Here is a 20,128-nt window from a genome sequence, read left to right on the forward strand (position 1 = left end):
GAACTGTTTGTCTGCTTGCATTCAGAACAGCTTAAATGGTCCTCTTGTCCTATTTTGTTTAGTAACTTTTTGGCAAAATGGTTTAATATCTCAAATGTGATTTGATCACCTTGAGGATCTGATCTCCTGAATTTAATGTTTGTTGCCTGACCAGAAGGTATTTCAGGTGTTTTGGGAGAGTTGATGAGAGGTTCTGCAGTTGGAGCTCTGAGTAGTGGATGCATAGATGTTGATGAAAATCAGAAAATACATAAAAAATCCATGAAAATCAGTAAGTTTTAGTTGAATACACTCTTAGAGAAGATACTGGAGCTCTAGTAGCTGAATGTCATGGAGACATAAGGGATCATTCATCAGCAGGAGTCATTCTGACTGTCAGACATGTATTGTTTCCTTTTGACTTTGAACAAAACCCCCCATATTTATCCATCTATTGTCATATTCTCAAAAATCTGGTGAAAAACATGCATCAGCATAACATGGTATCAACATGATCTGTCACAGAAGGGTTGTTTATTTTTATTAAGAATGAAACAGAAACTTCCTGGCTTCCCAGGAGAGCTTCACTCATCTTCCCATGGTGCCCAAAGCTGTCAGCTAAATTGACTAAATTCCAGCCCAGAGCTTGCCCCTAACGGCTGCCCCCAGGCTCACTGTCCTGAGGCAGAACCAAAGCTTTGCATAGTTAGTAATTTTGGAAAAGCTCCACCTACTTAGTGATCCCCAGATGTGACAAATCTAGAGCTGCAAGGAAATCCAGGAGCTCCAATGGGTTTGGATTTGCTGAGCTGAATTCGTGTATGGTACAGCCAGCTTGCTTTGGGAAGGTAACCTCCTATTCCCTGTTCTTTCTCTGGTTTGTAGGAAACTTTTGTTCTTCTGGGAGATATCTAAACCATTGCTAAGATGGGATTATGATCTGCAGTGTTTTCTGTGGAGTAGCATTTGGGATGAGATAGAAAAGGGGTGATGCTGCCAGGGGAGGCAGGATGCAGCAGAAATGCCACGGGAATGACAGTGTTGGGTTTTTTCTACTTGCTTGTAACTTTCTGCCCTGAAGCACCTAAACACAGGAGACTTCCCTGGCAAAGAGGAGTCCCTAGGCAGGAGTGGGAAGGGTTCTTTCTCTCCAGGCAAGCAGAAGTGCTGTCTCCTCCTCCCTGAAGTGAAGCTCTGGGTAAGGTATGGTTGTTGCCATGTGTGTCTAATGGCTCTTTGGTATTGTTTTGCACTCTAAAGCCCTCTGGTGGACCATAGGCTGTACAAAAGGGTGAGTGTAGCTGCCTGCTAGCCAGTTCCTCTCTTCCATTTTAAATATATATTTGCTTTCTGCTTGCTTGCATGGGGCTGTGGCCGAGATATGCCAGTAAGTTTCACCTCCATTAATTCTATGAAAGAATCTTTAATAAACTAACCCTACTGCAATGACTAACACTGCTGCTTTTGTAACAGGACAGAGCTCTGCAGTAGATGTTACCAGTGCATGAATGTGTGAAAAAGGACATGTATATTCATCATGGGCATGCTCAGATGGCATTGTTGGCGGGGGATTTTTTCAGTATCCAGAATGGCTGTGAGTGGATGTTGGAATTTGGCAGGGTCTGCACTCACACACTCAGTGAACTCTGTCATGGACTGCAGCAGCATTCAGGGTAGCTCTTAGGAAGCTGCACTGCAGGTGCAGCCCACTCTAAATGGGGATTTATTTCTGCAGAAGAGCTCCTCACACTGCTCTTCACTCCCAAAGGTGGTTAAGCACCAGTTTATCTTCTATAAGTTGATCTTTGGTAAGTTACATATCTGGTTGCATTACAGAGCCAGCTTTTTGACAGTTGTTTATCTCATTTATTAATCCACATATTGGGAAGGAAAAAAAAGAAATCAAGTGAAGGTGCTGTAACTGTGTTCTAGTAAGTGCCAGGACAGCATCTGTTGGGAGTCTCATTCTCAGCATGAAGAGCCCCCTCACCTGTGTGCTCAGTCATGTTAGTGGCTGGGTGGGTGTGGGACAGCAGCGTGGCAAGAGGTGGTGTTGCCTGGAATGAAAAGAAAAGCTTTCCAAACAATATTAAAGGGCTAATACAAAGAGCAGTTCTTTAATGAAAACATTCAGGTGCAGAAAACATAGGTAAGAGCATGTGTGGTATAGGATTTGTACAGTTTTTATAAGGTTAATTAATTAGTGTATCTAGCAGGTAACTCCAATGGTTTCCCCCCTGGACCTGCCCCTTGGAGTGTCTCCTGGAGGTTCTTTGCCCTGTATCTTGTTTTGACTCTAAATGCTGCTGCAAAACAAGATGTCCTTGTTCTTTTCTTGAAAATAAAACTAAATAGAATTTCAAGAGTGTGACATAATGTGTTAAAAAGGGTTAGCTATTGAACAACTTAGAAAGTGCTAGAAACTATAAAACTGTATATTGGAAACATACAAAGCTACAAATACATGAAAAAGCTACAAATCTTTAGGTATCAGTAGGAGAATTCCTGTGACAGGTTTCTCAAGGCATGTGTCTCAAGTGCCAGCAGGGCTGCTCTGTTCCATCTCACACCTGAGAGTTTGTTAGGGCAGCAAGGTTTTTGTAAAAGAAAACTGCTGCCAGAAACGTCAACATTTGTGTGCTTATTGCTTCTGTTTTCAGCCAAGAGAGTGGTGGCCTGGACCTTGCTTCCATGTGATGTAAAAAGAAAACTGCATTGTTGATGACCAAGTTTTATTGACTTGGAGTTGCAGAGATCATTTTCAAGACTCAAAAGTGAGAGCATGAATTGGGCCTGGGCCTGCTGCAGACACCATCATTTGTTTAACTATTTAGGCTAACAAATGAGCAGCTAATGGCATTTGTTTCCAAATTATGACTTCTGTGCTACCATTTTTTGTTGTATGTTCGTGTTCTTTTACAAGTTAAAACTTGGAGTTTTTACTTAATAACAGATGAAGTAGGAATTGTTTGAAATAGGGCAAAGGCCCAGATGTGCCCTGAGGGCAGGGGCTGATATCAGCAGAGGCCAGTTGTCAGTGTTGGAGGAGAAATTATTTACTTTTAAGGCTTTGTGTATGTGACAGCACGTGAGAAATTAGTAGGAAGCAGATTCTGGATGTTTGGTAGCATTTGCAGGTTTTGCCTGGGATGATCAATGATGGTGATGGATGGGGAAATGGGTGGAAAAAGTAAACTGTGAGCTATCTCAGTGTGTGCTGGCTGCTGTTCTGCCAAAGTAAGTCTGTAATGGCAAAAGTTCTGTGCTGCTTTGCATTCTGGCAGCACCCTGTGTGTGGGTGTGTGCTCTGGAGTGCACAAACACCAGGAGAGTGCCCAGGGCTGCTGATGGGCACAGGCTGGCACAGCCCCCCCTGCTCAGGGAGTGCCTGCAGATGTGTCTGTAATACACAAATTGGGTGTTTCCTGCACATGTGCTGTTGGAGTGTGCAGAGAAATGATTGCAGCATTTGCTCCTGGGTTTCAGCTTTAAAACTTTCCAAATTGAGTGATATTTTTTTTCCCTGGATTTATTTGAGTGGCATTAGACTCATCAGGATCAGTAAAGAGGAAGAGGCAGGAGATTTTACTGGCTGACTCTTGTGAGATGAGACTTGGTATCCTTCTGCAGCAGAGATTAAAATATATTTTGGGGGAAAAAACCCAGTTGCTGTTGCCTTTGAGTAACAGTTTTCATTTCAAGGAAATCTACTTCAGTAGAGGGATTTCAGCTATTCACCATGCTCCCTACACAAATGTTTGCCTTCACATCAGTCAAACCATCCTCTGTAGCTTCCTGCAAAAGAGAGTTTTGCTCCCAGTCCAGGTGTGGAGGTGAACAAACTGCACAGCTGCCTGCAGTGTGCCCCTCTCTGCCCTGCCCTCGGCAGGAGATGATCTGAGGAGATCACAAGGAGTGAGTCTTTGCCATCTTAAAGCACCTTCTGCCTACAGCAAAACTCTGTCCTCTGTGGGGCAGAACAAGTGCACTTGTTACCCATGATAATGAGTAATAAAAACTGTCCTCATTCACCTTTCATGTACAATATGCCCCACCATGCTCTCACAGTTTGATTAAATGCTGCTCTCCAGTTTTGGGGAGTTAAGTGTGTAGCATCTGAAGTAATTTCTGTGGTAAGTACAGCTGCTTTTCATACCTGAACGAACAACGTCTGCTGTGTTTTGTTGTTCTCTGCATACTTTTGCCTCTTTTGGCATTTTAGCAACAAACTTTTTCCTACTCCTGTGCATCTAGGACTTGTAATTTTAATGTGGTTTTAATCTGTGCAGTGCAGCAGAGATGGCATTGAGATTCCTGGTTTCTTGCCTCTCTTAGTAAGATGGAGAACAGGGAAAATTTCAATGGGTAGGAAAGTCCTGTTTGTTTGAGTCCAGGACAATGTGTGAAAATGTCATACTGGGATATGCGTCACTGTACCTGCAACAAGTTTTCAAAGTAATTTCTTTTTTCATTTCCCTCTTGCAGGGGCTGAATGTGTTTGGAGCTCAGATGTGTGTATTAAATTGCAGACTGCATGCTCTGGGGTGTTGTTCTTATTGGGCCTTTCTGTCTTTTTTGTTTTGCTGCCTAAATGAGGTATCTGGAAAAAGGCAAGATCTCCCTTGTCTTAAATGTCCCACAGGCTATTTCAGCTCTCAGAGCAACAGGTAAAACTCACCAGCCAGCCTTCTCTGGCTCTTGCACCCTGTCCTGTGAACTGATCTTCAGCATTTGGATTCATTCAGCATTTCCTTGGCTGGGCATTATGGAGTCACTCTGGGGGAGCACTTTGTGTTATGCTTTACCCATGGAGCCATCCTTTGCTGAGACCTTCTCTGAGTAGGGCTGGTTCATGTGCTGAGAGCCTGTCCAGGACTGGGAGGGCATGGGGAGAGGAGCTGGCTCTTGCTGGGGCTGTTGCTTTCTACATTGCTTCAGCACATGGTGATGCACCCCTGTACACTGTCCAAGTGAGCAACACGGTGTGAGGGGCAGAAACTTCAGCTGGCTGGAGCAGTTTGGGATCCAGGATGTATCTCCCAAGGGTCAGGGTTCAAAGCTCATGTTTGAAATCATCTTCTCTTCCCTTTGTGTGTGTCAGCATCACGGCTGTGATTTCAGACACCTCGGGTCATCTCTATTGCACGTGCTTTCTCCTTCCATCTGCTCTTCAGCACTTGCAGAGGGAATAACTTTGTGCCTTAGAAGTGCTTATTGTCTGGAGAATGTTATCTGGGGAGGTGTTCAGGGTTTCATCAGTGCAAAATCAGCTGTACAGTCCAAAACCAGTTCTGTGCATGGTTTCAGAGCTGCTGGCATAGTTTGGTGCGTTTTGTTTGGAGACCTGCAAAAGTCAGGGCCTGTTTCCCATTCTGGGCATCACTTGAGCTGTCCTGACTCCAGCCCCATTCAGCTCTCCCAGAAGTGATCCAAACCAGCCTGACAGAGCTTGTAGACTCCTGGAGAGATTTGCAACCATCCAGCAGTACCTGGCCTGCTGCTGTCACTTCATTGCTCTCAAATCTCCCTCCCTCCCTGCTAGTCTACCAGACTGGGGTGAAACATCTTCTCTAAGAACATCTTTTTCTGCTGTTCAATTCTGTAAATCCCAGTAGTGTTCTTTTCCTTGTAGCAGTTTATTAATGCTTGTAACTGCAAATGCTACACTTTGGTTCTCTTCCCTGCCTCAGTGTAAGACTGGAAAAGTGTTAACCAAAGAAGATTGCCTTATAGCATGAAGGCAGTGCTATATTGTTCACTTAAAATCTCTCCTAGCAGCACTTACACAGAGGATTTCAATTCTCAAGGGTCCTGATTTGTCCAAAATTCTTCCCTGGTCAAACTGTATTTTTTAACTGCAGTTGGAAGTTTTGAGGGTTTATTACACTGAGTATTAATGAAGAGGAGATACCAGTCCCTGCTATTGTTGTAATCCAATCAAGTGGCACTGAGTGAGGAACTCAAGAAGAGTTAAGAAAAGACTGAAAGGACTTCTGAGACACAGAAAAAGCTGCAGTGCAGGCTATCCAAGACAGAATTGGTTGAAGACAATGATTTTTAGGTTCTCTTGACAAAGCATTTCAGATAATGATTACCTTGGTGCATGCACTGGTTCTGGCACCTCCTGTTGATCATGGTTTGAGGAAGCAGCATGGGGTTCACAACAACACCTCAGAGCTTCCCAGTGACACTCTGGCCATGCACTGGTTCCATTTTTGGTACCATTTGGAGGAATTTCAGTTCATTTGTCAGTGCCTGCTGCAGAGCCCATGGTGAGCAGGTGCCAAGGAGAAGGAAGAACTTCCCTGGCATCCCAGGGCCAGCTCTGGAGGGAGGAGGAGAGGCTGAGAGCTGCAGACTGCAAGTTTCCATATCTACCAGGCAGTGTGTTAATGGAATAAAGGACTCCCAGTACCTACCTGCAGTGGGACACACACACACTATTGCATTGAACAAAGAGAGAATTTTAAAAAAATTTGTTAGATAATTTTAAAAAATATGGTAGATAAAATAAAAAATATGGTTAGGTAATTTCAAAAAATATGGTAGCTGAGTGAATTTGGATGGTTATCATCTTGAGGCCTAAGTGTGTAAATGCTATGGAATGCAGGATTTGTTTTAAGCCCTTACATCCTAAATAGCATCTTTCAGTAATGTACCTGTGGCAGATTTCAGTTTGTACCTTTAGGGAAATTCTGTACTGTTTTGTGTCTGGTTTTCAGCAGTAGTAATTACACCTGCATGTAAATGATGTAAATCCCACCTGAGCAAGGAAAATGTTGGAAATGCAAAGTGTTTGACTGTCCCATGTGACATCCTTGTGTCTAAATTGGAGGGACATGGTTTTGAGGATGGCCCCCTGGGTGGATGAAGAACTGGCTGCTTGGTCACATGCAGAGGGCTGTGGTCAGTGGTTCATGGTCCATGACGAGTGGGGTCACAGTGGGGCTGATACTGTTCAACATCTTGCTCAGTGCCATGGCCAGGGGCATTGAGGGCACCCTCAGTGAGTTTGCTAACACCCCTGAGCTGTGTGGGAGGGAAGGGATGGATCCAGAGGGACCTGCAGAGGTGGGACTGAACCTCAGGAGTAAAGTGCAAGGTCCAACACCTGGCTCTGGGCAATCAATCACACACACACGCAGAGACAGGCTGGGTGGAGAAATGATTGAAAACAGCCTCATGGAGAAAAACTTGGGTCATGGTTGATGAAAAACTGCCTCTGAGCTGGCCCTGAGTGCTCCCAGCCCAGAAACCATTTGTGTCCTGGGCTGCATCCACAGGAGCATGACCAGCAGGGGAGGAGGGAATTCTCACCCTCCACTCTGCCCTTGTCAGTCCTGCACACAGTTTTGATGTGCCTAGTGTAAGAAGGACATGGAACTGTTGGAGCAAGTCCAAAGGATGCTGTGAAGTTGGTAAGAGAGGACTGGAGCACCTCCCCTTCAAAGACAGGCTGGGAAAGCTGGGGCTGCTCAGCCTGGAGAAGAAAAGGCTGTGTGGAGACCTCACAGCACCTTCCAGTGTGGAGGGTGCTACAGGGAACCTGAAAAGGGACTTTTCCTTCAGAACTGTAGTGATAGGGTGAGGAGTAATTGATACAAGTTGAAAGAGGGGGATTTTAGTTTAGATATTAAGAATTTTTTTTTCTGTGAGGATTATGAGACTCTGGAATAAGTTACCCAGAGCAGCTGTGGCTGCCCCATCCCTGGAAGTGTTCAAGGCCAGGTTGGACATGGCCTTGAGCACCCTGGGATAGTGGAAGGTGTCCCTGCCCATGGCAGGGGAGTTGGGGCTAGAAAGTCTTTGAAGTCCCTTCCCACCCTTTACATTCTATGATTCTGTGATTCTGTTTCTGAACCAGGACCTGTTTTAGTGCAAATGCTGAGTGCTGCAGTAATGAACTTCTGTTGGCATGTGTGTTCCAGGCAAACAGATGCAATAGTTGTGCACCAGTGCAGATATTGCATGCTGTAGGTTGAAGTTTGCAGCAAAGCATGTCTTGCATTCTTCAGTGGAAGTGCTTTGTTAGTGTAGCTCTTGCATGTGAAGTGCTGAAGTAAGGAATAGCATGTCTCACTAAGAGCCACCAGCTTATTCAATGTGCATGTTCTCAGTGAGAGATCTGTAATAACAGGTTAATTTTACATTACAGTCCTGAAGTGCAACAGAAAACACTTGGAAGTTGCACTGCAAACCATGCATTAATTGATGGTACCTTAAACACAGCTAATCTAAGCTTTAAAATTGTCCATTGCACAGAGGCACAACATCTTTCCTAGCACAGCACCAGGGATTCTGGCTCTCCTGCTCCTAAATGGCGCACTAATAGAAATATTAATTAAAAATTTAAGGGAGAGGCTGTTTTTCTGCACCAAAAAAATAAAAGTAGATGTACTAAGATGAGTAACTTGTCTTTTGTCACTGTTTTGGCTTGCTGTGTCAGCCCTCCTGTGTTTCCTGCAATGAAAAGGGGATCTGGCTGTACCCAGCATGAAAAACCCCAGTGAGCTTAGAACTCTTAGAGAGCAAACTTAGAGACTTGTGCTGCCTTCTGTGCAGTGCTGGAGCCTCTTGATGTCAACAGGCTCTTCTAGACCACAGCCTGCGTAGAGCCAAAATCTCCCTGAAGATTTCTCTGTAAAGCTGTCTTTCCTTCCATACATGATATTCTCCAGCAGTGGAATTAGGATAATTAACAAAGCTCTAACCTGCAGACAGGTTAGTCTGATTTGACCCCTCTTGGCCACATTTCACAAATACTGAGAATGCATTTGAGTGCTAGAGCCTTTGAGTCAGCTAAAACAGAGGCAGAAGCAGCCAGTTCCCTTTTCACTGTGCTTCTGACTAATAGTACATGCAGAAAAATGAATAAATAAAATGGTGAGATGGAGGTGTATTTATAGAGATCAATTTATAGCCTTCATTCTATCCTTATATTAGCAAGCTGGTGCAAGAGCCAAAAGATGTGTGGGTGTAAGTCTGTGCACAGTAGCTACAAACTGTCACTGCTGCTGCTCAGCTCTCCTGATGTGTTTTTTACTTTTATTTACTTGGGATTTGTTACATTCTTTCACTTGTAGCTGGTTGCCTAACACAGACTTGCATCTCTGACACTATTTTTTGTACTCTACCTTTGTTACTTGTCCTTTCAAGGTTTTGCAGCATCACATGAGCACTTGAGCCTGTACAGGCTTAGCTAAATCACTTTTTTTTTTTTTTTTTTTTTTTTTTTTTTTTTTTTGCTGTAATCTGCTCCTCTTGCAGGGGACTTCCCTTGCAGGAGCAGAGGGCAGACATGTGGAGGCAGGTGGCAAAGGGATCTCAGTGCAGAGGAACTCCCTGCAAGGGGAGGCAGAGCCAGCCCCAGGCACAGCTGGGCAGCACAGGACTGCCTTTGGATCTGTTCTGGCTCCTTTCCACTGCACACAGCCAGGTTCTTAGCTTGAGCAGAATTATTCCTGCTGCCCCAGCTCCAGTGCAGAGCTCTGTTCCGCTTGATGGGATTGAATTGATTCCCTTCTTTTCACCCTTTAACTCTTTCAGCTCTCAGTGATGGTTTAGTTCTTGTGTTGATGAGTTAGAGGAGATAATTATGGCATGCATTTGGGAAAGTTCAGAGCTGGCCACATCTAGGAGGAGTGACTTCCACCCTGCAGGTTCATCTCCCTTGGCACACAGCATCCTGCACTGCTGGGACAACACAAGCCATGCTGCCAGCAGCATGATAAACACAGGGCACAGCAGATGGAGAACTGGAGAAACAAAGTGCCTTTCTTCACACCCATACCAGTGCTTGTACATAAGCACTTCCTTATGTGAGGTTCTCTGTACACTCCAGGCTTGTTTCCAAGCTGGACAGGCTGATTTTCCCCCACTGTGCTGTCACTGCCTGAGCACTGTGTGGAGAAGAGGAACAGCACTGAGCAAAGGTCACCCCTTTGCTGTGAGCAGCTGCAGGGTCAGGCAGGACCAGCAGTCCAGGGAACCCCAAGGGATCAGGCTGACACCAGAATGAATCCCAGTACTGGGGAAAAGCACTGGAACCAAGTGTGTCTCTCCAGAAGTGTTTGTCTGGGATCCCCAGTGGCCTTTCTTGCACTTCCAGCTGTTTGTGGTGTTGGGAAGGTGCTGCCTTCCTCTCGTGTCTCTGGGAGCTGCCTCTTCTGCACGGGAGGTTGGAGTGATGAATCCTTGTGATTGTTCTGTCTGCAAGAGATTTGTAGTAGAAGTGTTACATAGCTCCTCTTTGTTTTTTCAGAGTGAAAGAATTGAAAAAGGCCAAGGAACTTGAAGATACGCAGCAGCATCCCGTAGCAATGTGACATTGCTTTTCAGACTGTTTTCATTTTCTGTTTTTAGCAGAGACATGCAACAACAACAAAAATACCCACTGCAGTTCTGGAAATACCAGCTGCAGGATTTTAACAGTAATGTTTTGGTCATTGCATTTGCACTTTCATGGACAACTTTTAATTTGTTCAGCAAGACATCTTGGAACTCAATCTTCTGTTGGATCGTGGGGAAAACAAGACACCAGGAGGAAATCGTGAGTTGCTTCATTCTCCGAGGAGGAAGGAAGAAGCGATTAATTAATTATCCTTTTCATATAGGGCTGTATTAAACAACATGTGGAACTGTACAAATATTATACCAAAAATATTGTTCAGAAAAGGTGGGAATGCACAAGCAACACAAGAATGCTGTTCCTGCACCTGTCAGTCATCTCCAAGAAACTGAAGCTTTGAGAGTCTCAGTGGAGGGGCTTAGATCAGTACATCTTTATTGGGTCCATGCATCCTCATTTCCTTCGCACTCCTGTCCTTTGTGTTTTATTTAAACCTCTACAGCACACTTAATGCAACTTTTTAAATCTGCAGGTTTTTAATACATCCCGTGGGAACTTACAGGAGGGGTTTGGTGGATGAGAGACACGGGTATTGCATGAGGAATGGAGAGAGCAGCTTAAGCAAGTTTTACACTTTTTTTTGTTTTGTATTTTTACTAGAACCTGCAAACATATCAACTGTCATGTACTTTCTCTCATATTCAGCACTTTATTTTCTAGCCTTACCTTCATGTACTATTGTTTTAATTAAGTTCTCAAATAATTTGTAAAACATGTAGCTTTTTCTCTTGTGTACTTGTCAAACCTCTTGTCATTTTGCAGAGTCACGTACATATGTTGCCTGGACATTTTATGCCACCTAAAGATCAGTGGTGCTGCATTCTGGCCAGTAAATTTCTTATTTTGGCTACTTCATCAAAATCTGGGCAGTTTCTGTATATATAGAAGGTAGAAATGGAAAATGAGAAAAAAATATTTGAAAGGGAATATATTGATTAATTACTAAATATTTTATTCACAAAGGGTCAATAACTTGGCAAGATAAAATTATTATTTGTATAGTTTTGTCTGAATGAACGAGAAGAGTGTGGATGTATTGTTTGTACATATTGTATATATTAAAGAGATATGTGCATGAACTCAAGAAAAAGAAATGAACAAAGCAAAGCATTAGTGGCTATGGTCTGTAAAATGAAACAAAAACTTTATTTCACTATAAGAAACTTTATTTTAAATGTTCTTTAGAAGAACATTTTTGCTAAAGCATGACTAAATGGCAAAAAAGAGCTACTGTATTTAGACTTAGGAAAAAAAAGGCAGAGCAACATTACTTTAAAAAAAAAAAAAAAGAAAAAAAGGATATGTTTACATTTGATTTTGGCTACCAGGAGTTTGGTTCAGTTGGGTTTAATTTATGTATTCCTTCCTTCTTTTTTTTTACCCCCGTCTTTTTTTTTTCTTTTTTTTTCTTTTTTTTTTTGCCAATGGTGCCAAGTAATGTGAATGCTAATATTGCTTAAGAAAATTAAGTTACTTTTGCAAAGCAGATAATCATAAGAGTACAAAAACCGTATCTAGCTTAACACCATACACTCACTCCAATAAAGAACACTTAGAATGAACATAAAATGAAAAAAAATAAATAAATAGTACGAAAGTAGAAAATATGTTTCACATTTTCATATCTCCTGCTGGAAGTCAGAAAATGTAATAAAAATTGCACAAAAAATTTTAAAAAATTAAGTAAAACTTAAAAAAAAAAAGATGCAAACTGATCCTGTAGGGGTGTCATGGTATATTGCTATTTCCACATAGTGAGGAGCCAAAGAAATTAGATTTTTTTTTAAATTGAGCTACTAATTTAAAACTGTCACAGATTCTCAACAATGGGAACCAGTTCTGATCCTCATTACACAGGAATGTAAGGGAAGAAACTCCTGAAGTCCGTGTCATTACTTGTGGGTCACGTACATGTGTCTGAGATCAGAAACTGCTCCTGTCTGTTTGTCTCGCTCGTGGCAGTTGAAAATTTCTGAATGAACTTGTGTAAATTTGAGATTGTTAGTTTTGGAATAGTTGTTCTTGCTTGATCCCGGCCACCAACTGCAATGTTTAAACGCAAGGCTTGTTGTGAAGCCAAAAAATATTCACACATAGGAAGCTTTGAAACTGGTGTCTTTAAAAGAAGAGTAAAAACAAAGATTGTGGCAAAAAAACTGGGGTCAGTGCTCTTGGTGCCTTTTCTATAATTGTACCTGTTTTTAATTACTTCTTTTCACTGCCAGCATTGAATTACAGTAGATGTGCTATAGCTCATTATCAGAATTCTCTTGTACATTTCTGAACTGCTGCTTTATGACCTGATTCAATTTTAAAAAAAAGGGAAAAAAAGCAAAACAAATGGCCTGGTGCTCACACTGTGCCTGTGGGCAGCCTCATGGCCTGATTTACTGTCTGCAATTGGAACCTTAACCATTAAATTCTCCTCTCACGCCAAAACAGAACAGGAGAAGCTGAAGAATCTCCTTTGGAATGAATTGGAAATGCTCTGTATTAGTACTGGAAGAACTCTTGACATTTGGAAACCGAAATATTGCACCCATCAACCAATAACGTGACAATATAGAATTGATCCGTTCCTAACAAGAGTAGTGACCTCAGTGGAAATGTTTTAACTCCTCGTCTTTGCAGAAAACCATTCAGTAATATACAGAGCTATTTCAAATTTACTCTTCCAGATCCATGGGCCTGGTGGTGTATCTACTAACCTAGATCCTGCTTCAGCCAAACGTTTAAGGCTGTGCTGGCTGTGGAGCATGCAGGCAGTGCTGCAGCACAGCTCCAGGACTGCTGGCGTGCTCGGGGCCAGCCCAGCTCCCAAGTGCTTTGTTGTGTCGGGCAGAAACCCTTCAGTGTGTGTCACTGGGCAGGGAGCAGCTCTCCCCCGCAGTGAAGTGATTTCTTCGATCCCTCTTCTTGGTTGTGGAACTTAATTTTCACCTAAGATATAAGTAAGTGCAGCTTTCTAGGAAAATTCGAATTCCCAAGTGCCAGGAGCCAGATCTTCTGTCTTCTGATAATAGAATCGCTCCTTTGTGAAACACATTCGACAGCAGTAATACTGTGTGAAAGAAATACAGAATATAACATGAACCCCCTCTCTGGTTGCACGCTTATGGCAGTTCCACACAATAGCTGGTGCCCAATGGGGGGTCCCCAAGACTTGCATGTAAAACTAGTATAGATGTCTTCTCTTTTGTAAGTTTTATTTTTGTAACTGTGCATGTAAAGCATCACTGAATCAATGGATCTGTTGAAGAACTCAGCTGCTGGAACCATGCAAAATGTTTTGAATTGCCCTTAAAATATGGAAAATGTTTTCTGAATGCTTTATATTCTTTCTGCTGTAAATTAAAAAAGAAAATTTCCCCATACAAAGTGTGTGCGTTCTTCTGAACACGTCTCTTCTTCTGAACATCTCTTCTTCTGAACACATCTCTTCCATCCTACTTTGAGAACAAAGTATTGCTTTAGTCACTCTAAGGAACCACAAAAAAAAAAAGTTTGTGCTCTGCAGGACCTTGTAAGAATATTGCATCTGATTTCTTTGGGGTTATGATGTGACAGTCCACAGCCTGCCCATGTCAGGTGCAGCCCCAGAGTTTTGTTTGCAGTTTCTCTTCAGTGGGCAATCACTTCCAGGGTTTTTTGTGAGAAACCATATAGAGCTGGAATCAAAATGCTTAATCCTACAGTGTACACAAAGCAGAGCCAAATGGCAAAATTCAGGAGGGCTGCTGATGCAGAAACCTGAGAGGCCACATTTAATGATACAATTAACTGAGACACAATAACTATTGCACTAATCAAATATGTTACTTATGAACTTATATGTTACTAATGTTATTTATAAACTGGTCCTCAAGAAAAATCTTGTATCAGACTACATGGCCCGCCCAGCAGGCAAATCCTGAAAGCAGTTCAATAAATTCATCTGGTCTATCAGACACTGTGTTAGTACCATTATGAGTAAGCTCTTCCAAAACCCAGCTCCACAACTGAATTGAAAATTTCAACAAGAGAGTTTCTTCTTGACTGCAGAGAAAGTTTAATTAGGTTTCTCTTTTAGAATAAATCAGCGTTTAACTCTCCAAATTGCTCCCATTTTTTCCATCTCACACGGCTGTTAATTGCAGGGTTATTTACCATCCAGGCAGGTTGACCCAGTCCTGGAGGAAGGCACATCCTCCCTTATCCCCGGGGCGTGGCGGGAGAGAACTGCAAGACCAAACACGAGGGAAAAAATGCCTGGGGTGAGATAAAGTTTAATGAGGAGCAAAAAATAAAAGATAACTCGGAACGCGTGAGACAAAGGCCGGCAGTGCCTCCCTCCCAGCGGAGGCCGGTGTTCCCTGGCGGAGCAGCCCCGGGGCTCCTACGGGAGCAGCACCGAGCCCGGCGTGTGACCGGGGCTGCTCCGGGCACCGGCAGCACCGAGCGGCTCCGGGCCCGCCGGGACCGGGCAGCGAGAGCGGGGATCCCGCCGGGCGGCCCTGGAGCCGGGGAGGGGGACAGGGACAGGGACAAGAACAAGGACACCCCCGGCCCCCCTCGTGCGCTGCACGGACACGAGTGACAACACCACCGAATGCGCGTGGCTGTGGCTGCGTCCGAGTGTGCGTGCCCGTGTCCGTGAGTCCGTGTCCCTGTCACTGTGTGGCTGTGTGTCCATGATGTCTGTCTGTGTCTCCATATCCGTGTCCGTGTGTCCGTGTCTATCCATCCCCGTGTCCGTGCCCGGCCGCTCTCTCCGTTCCCATTCCCGTTCCTGTCACCGTCCGGAGCGGGCAGGGCCGGCACAGCGCCCCCCAGCGGCCACAGCGCGGCCTGGGAGGGCCCGGCCATGGCCCCGCCCCAGGCCCCGCCCCCGAGCACCGCCCCGCCCTCGCCATTGCTCCGAGCTCGCCCATCGTCCCGGTCCCGGTGCCAATCTCGCCCTGAGCCCGCCCCGGGCCCGGCCCTCGCCCATCGTCCCGGTCCCAGTCCCGCCCTCAGCCCGCCCCGGGCCCGCCCCGTGACTCGTCAGCGCGGGGCGCCGCGCGCAGTTCCCGCTGGACCCGCCCGGGCGCTGCCGCGGCCCCGCTCTCGTCCCTCCGCCAGGATGTGAGTGCGGGGCGAGCGGGGGATCTGGGGAGCGGGGCGGGCCCGGGGCGGCGGGAGCAGGGGGTTCCGGGAGGGGCGGACACGGCGGCAGCGAGGCCCGGCCCGGCCGTGCTTGGGCCGCCCCGCCTGAGGCGCCGCTCGAGCCGGGAGCGGGGCGCTGGCCCGGGCTGCGCAGGCCCGGCTCTCCCGCGGCCCCGGGCGCGTCTGAAGGCAAGGCCCGCCCTGCCGGGACAGCGCCCGCCGGGCACCGGGCGTTGCTGTGTTTGGGAGCTCGCAGGAAGCGCTGTCATTTCCGAGCCCGCTCACCTGGGAGCGGCGCTGAAGCGGCACCGGAGGGTGGCACCAAACAGTGACAGGGTCGGTCCGAGCTTTGCCCTGCTCCCGCCTTGCGGCTGTGCTCATTACGGGCAAGATAAAGCCAATGTGCAAATGTGTAAATACAGGAAACAGTCGGACTTGGCTGTTTGGAGTGCCAGGATAAACTAAACAAGCTGCTAATGCAAAAGAACTAAGAACATGGGAAAGGAAATTAAGTGCAAATAGTTCTACAACATTAAAAGCCTGGCCAGATGGTGAAAAGGTAATAAGAAGTATGTACAGAAGCTCTTGCATCCATTATAAAGATGGTAAAAAGAACTCTGTTACAAATTTAAAGCTGACTGAAGTTACATTTTGTATTTTCCAAATACTTTTTCCTTGTGGTGCTTTCTCTTGCTCCATATCAACCATTTCAAGAGCTTGTAGAAGCATCGGCGGAAAATCACATAGTTATAATAAGTATTAAGCTTTTGCATTTAATTTTTGTAAACTACTATTGCTTGAAACTTAGTACTTGTGTTCATATGGGAAAGAAAGAACACCCTGAGCCCTCACTGCTCACTCTGTGAGCCTCTGGAACATTGTTGGTGCTGTCCCCGCCTCATTGCAAAGCTGCTGCTGCCTCTTAGCACAACAGGCAATTTGTTGGCAAGATCTTTGGGATGCTGCACGACTTGCACCCACTGTCAGCTGTTAAAGCATCATTTTCCCAGTAAGAAACTGCCCTGTATTTATTACAAGGATACAAGTTCCCAGTTTCCAGGACTGTCAGGTGTGTAATGATGCCTTTCTTTACTGCAGGTCGGCCAATGTCCCTGGGAGCTCAAACATGGCTGCTGGCAGCAATCGCCGGCTGCAGCAAACCCAGCACCAAGTGGATGAGGTAAAGTCTGCTCTGGTCGTAGTGCCAGCCTCTTCCTGAAGGAAACATGTGCAATTAAAAGGGATATTTTTTTCCAAAGCAGTTTTCCCTTCATTATATGAAGGGGAAGCAAAGAGAGGTTCCCAGTGTGCAAACATTAGCAGCAGACTTGGTGCTTGAGGAGTTGGCATAAGTAAAGACAAAAACCTTTGTTTGCAGCGAACAAGCTTTTTTTTTCATCAGTAGCTATGAGAGCTGGCTACCAATGTGATTTTTGTGGAATCCAAAAGCCTGGCTGGCTGGCAAGTATTTCTTGGCGTGATTTGCTATCATGTTTATTTTCCTCAACTCCTTCTGAGGCAAGTCAGGAAGTCTTTCCCAGGTTTGAAGACATGCCAGCACTACTGACTGTGGAAACCCAGAGCACTGGGAATATTTCTGTGTCTGCTCTGGGGTGCCCTGACCCACTGGGCAGCACTGACTCTGACCCTCATCCATGGAGAAAGTTTCCCAAACTTCAGGATAGACTGGAATCCACAAAAGTGTGAAATAGATTATAGAGAGCAGTGCAGGTGTGTCACTTGGTGAGAAATTGAGGTTTTGGGATTTTTAGTGTGTTGTGGATGGGAGCAAGATGGAGGGTACAGGGTGTTGTCCTGGATTTCTTCTTCATGCTTCTTCTTCCTCCTTCTCCATGGGTTTGGGTGGCATTTTGTAATTGGGCAGAAAAGTCTGCACTGCAGCTCTTTGGTATCAGTTATTGGGTTAAAAGGGGAAATAATCCAGGTGTCAGCTCTTAATTGGACAGTTTAGTCTGAAAAGCCCTTGTACCAAGAAATTGTTGGCCATTTTGTGCCTTCTAATGAAAAGCTGCCCAACTTACAGCAGTGAGGCTGTTTTACTGATAAGAAATAATAAACACCTGAGTGTGAATGTGAGCTACTGTCTCAGTGCCTTCAATCCAGAGCCAGAGAAACCATACCACAACTGACTTTTTAAGGTAGGCATTCAGGGCTTCTAGCCACAGGTGGATCTTGTCGTTTTCTTTAAGCTTATGGCTGCATACACTAAAAGATAATAGCTCCTGCTTCGGAGAAAACACTGATTACCTTGTGGAGCTGTCTGTGTCTGTGCTGCACTGTGTGGTCTCTCACTGCAAGCCCTGCACTGCTGCAGGTTGTTGACATCATGAGGGTGAACGTGGACAAGGTCCTGGAGCGGGATCAGAAGCTGTCAGAGCTGGATGACCGCGCTGATGCCCTGCAAGCAGGAGCCTCCCAGTTCGAGACCAGCGCGGCCAAGCTGAAGAGGAAGTACTGGTGGAAGAACTGCAAGGTAACGCTGGCCTGTGAGCCTGCACTGTGCCTGGAGCACTCACAGTTTGTGTCTCACAAGGCAGAAAGTGTTTAGTCAATGTTTTTTAAGTCACAGCATCTGGTTTTTAAAGCATGGCATTAAATTAACAAACAGCGTGTTACTGGCTGTGCTGCCCCAGGCAGGGTCTTGTCTGGTAATGGCCAGAGGGGAAGCATGTCAGTAATCTTGAGAAACAAGAAGAAAAGGTTAAAAATGCATAGCTTGAATTAATGTGTGGGGAAGTATTAGAAAGTGGAAGAAGCTCACTCAGACTCCTGTACTTGTAGCTGTTGCCAAAGGTTGGATTCATCTTTGGTGAGTAGCACAACAGCTTGTGCATTCATTGGGACAGGCTTTTTGTGGAGAAACCCTTATTGCTCTGTGTGCCTGTGTGCATGGCCTGCCATCTCTGAGTGCTGGTAGTGGATTGAGCTTGCTGACTGGAGAACCTTTGCTTGCCACATTAGATCTGACAGAGTGCTGAAAGTCCCTTGCAGGGTTGTTTTCCTGTTCCCTGAGGGGCACTTGGTGCTGTTGCATGGTGTGTAGTAAGTGTTATATCTTTTTTTTTTTTTTCCACAGATGTGGGCAATATTGATAGGTGTTGTTGTCATTATCATCATCATCATTATTGGTAAGTTTGACCAAAATGGGGATTGCTCCTGGGTTTGAAATGGACAGTGTTAATTTGCTGACTGGTACAGTTCAAGCAAAGGCAGGATACTCAGGTGGACGTATATCCAAGATGAATTTGAAATAGCAGTGATGGATTTAACAGCAGTTGCATGCAGTGAGTGGCACGCTGTGATAATGTGGGAGCTCCAGTACTGGAATCTCAACCAGCAGTGAGGGTGACAAAGGTGAAAGTGAAAACAGGAAGGGCTTGGAAACCAGGAACAGACCTGGGTTTATTTTACAGCCTCGGAAGTGTAACATGAGATTCCACACTCTGTCCTTGTCTGAGAGCTCTTATCATCTGCCTTGGCTTCCTGCTTTGTTGTGGCAGTTACGAGTGCACTGCTGCACCAGGGAGCCTTTGAGCAGAGGTTTGGCTGCTGCTGAAATGAGACTAAAGTTGGGTTAGGATAGAGAGCCAGGGATGAAATGGTTCAGTCTTTGAGTCCTCATGTAATTGCCAAGGGTTTAAAGGGAAGACAAAGTTTTTAAGTTTGTGCTGTAACAGTAACAAACACAGCAGTAACCACTGAAATCAGAGACATAGTCCTGGTGTGCAAGGACAAGGGAAAAATACAACTTAGAAAACCAACACCGGCAAATTCTTAGATTTAAGGGATTTAAGAGGGATTTATCTCTATTATCTTAAATTCTTAAAAGGCAGGATTCTTATGGTGAGGGGCTGAAGAACATCATCCAACCTCTTTCTTCTCTTTGTAGTCTGGAGTGTGTATTCATGAATTACAAGAAGAAACTCAATTCAACTGAAGGTGCCTTTGGGAATCTACTTCAGCCTCTCCACTTCAAACCTGCTGCCTTCTCAGCCCGTTTACTGCTGTTTAAAGCAAACCTATTTTGATTACCGAGACGTTAACTAACCTTACTGGTGGCCTTAAGACACTCCTGTCATTAATTACTAACCAGCACAGCTCACGGTGCCTCCATGGGCCGGGCCCCGCCCCTCGGGCCCGCCCCTCACTCCAACCACGCCCAGGGGCGGGGCCGGCGCCGCACGTGGCTGCGGGGCATGCGCGCGCACGGGGGCCGCGTGCGGCGCCGCGTGAGGGGCGGGGCGGCGCCTCCGCCCGCGCTGGCCACGCCCCCCGCGCGCGGTCTCCTCCAATAAAGCAGCTCCGACCCCGCCTCCGCCTCCTCCTCTGTCCGCGGGGCGCGGCGCACGTGGCGCGGGTGTGTGGGAGCGGGGCCGCCGCGTGCGCCGCGTTACGTAACGGCGCGGGGCGGGGGCGCGGCCCCTCAGGGCGCTCCCGGCCCGGAGCGGGCACAGCCCGGGGTCGGCGGGAGAGGCGCGGCCTCGGAGGGGCGGGAAGGCGAAGCGGAGGCCGCCGGGCCCTTTGGCGCTGGGCAGCTGCGAGCTGAGGGGGCGCGCGGCGGGGAGCAGCGCGGGAGCGCGGAGCCCGCCCCGGTGC

The 20,128-nt window shown here is 46.0% G+C and overlaps 2 protein-coding genes across 11 annotated transcripts in view; both read left to right on the forward strand.

Annotated features, from left to right (window-relative positions):
- The window catches only part of CAMTA1 (calmodulin binding transcription activator 1), a 242,706-nt gene extending 230,565 nt beyond the window's left edge, over positions 1 to 12,141 (forward strand). For 6 of the 9 annotated variants that reach the window (XM_074558614.1, XM_074558612.1, XM_074558618.1 and 3 more), the window contains 2 exons: positions 1,240 to 1,270; positions 10,241 to 12,141. In XM_074558614.1, the coding sequence (XP_074414715.1) occupies positions 1,240 to 1,270; positions 10,241 to 10,273 (64 nt within the window). In that variant the 3' untranslated portion in view covers positions 10,274 to 12,141. The remainder of the gene's footprint in view (positions 1 to 1,239; positions 1,271 to 10,240) is intronic. The other 3 variants (XM_074558616.1, XM_074558613.1, XM_074558617.1) reach the window with 1 other exon arrangement.
- A 3,074-nt stretch (positions 12,142 to 15,215) lies between these two features.
- VAMP3 (vesicle associated membrane protein 3) lies at positions 15,216 to 19,843 on the forward strand. 2 transcript variants are annotated; one of them, XM_074558654.1, is made up of 6 exons: positions 15,216 to 15,490; positions 16,610 to 16,691; positions 17,847 to 18,005; positions 18,314 to 18,341; positions 18,609 to 18,660; positions 19,422 to 19,843. In XM_074558654.1, exons 1-6 carry the CDS (start codon positions 15,231 to 15,233, stop codon positions 19,558 to 19,560), a joined length of 720 nt encoding a protein of 239 aa, XP_074414755.1. In that variant the 5' UTR covers positions 15,216 to 15,230; the 3' UTR covers positions 19,561 to 19,843. The 2 variants fall into 2 exon arrangements, with proteins under 2 accessions (XP_074414755.1, XP_074414756.1); XM_074558655.1 differs by lacking the exon at positions 18,314 to 18,341.
- The last annotated feature ends 285 nt before the right edge of the window (positions 19,844 to 20,128 follow it).

Source organism: Zonotrichia albicollis, chromosome 25, assembly GCF_047830755.1.
Source record: "Zonotrichia albicollis isolate bZonAlb1 chromosome 25, bZonAlb1.hap1, whole genome shotgun sequence".
Classification (NCBI taxonomy): Eukaryota; Metazoa; Chordata; class Aves; order Passeriformes; family Passerellidae; genus Zonotrichia; species Zonotrichia albicollis.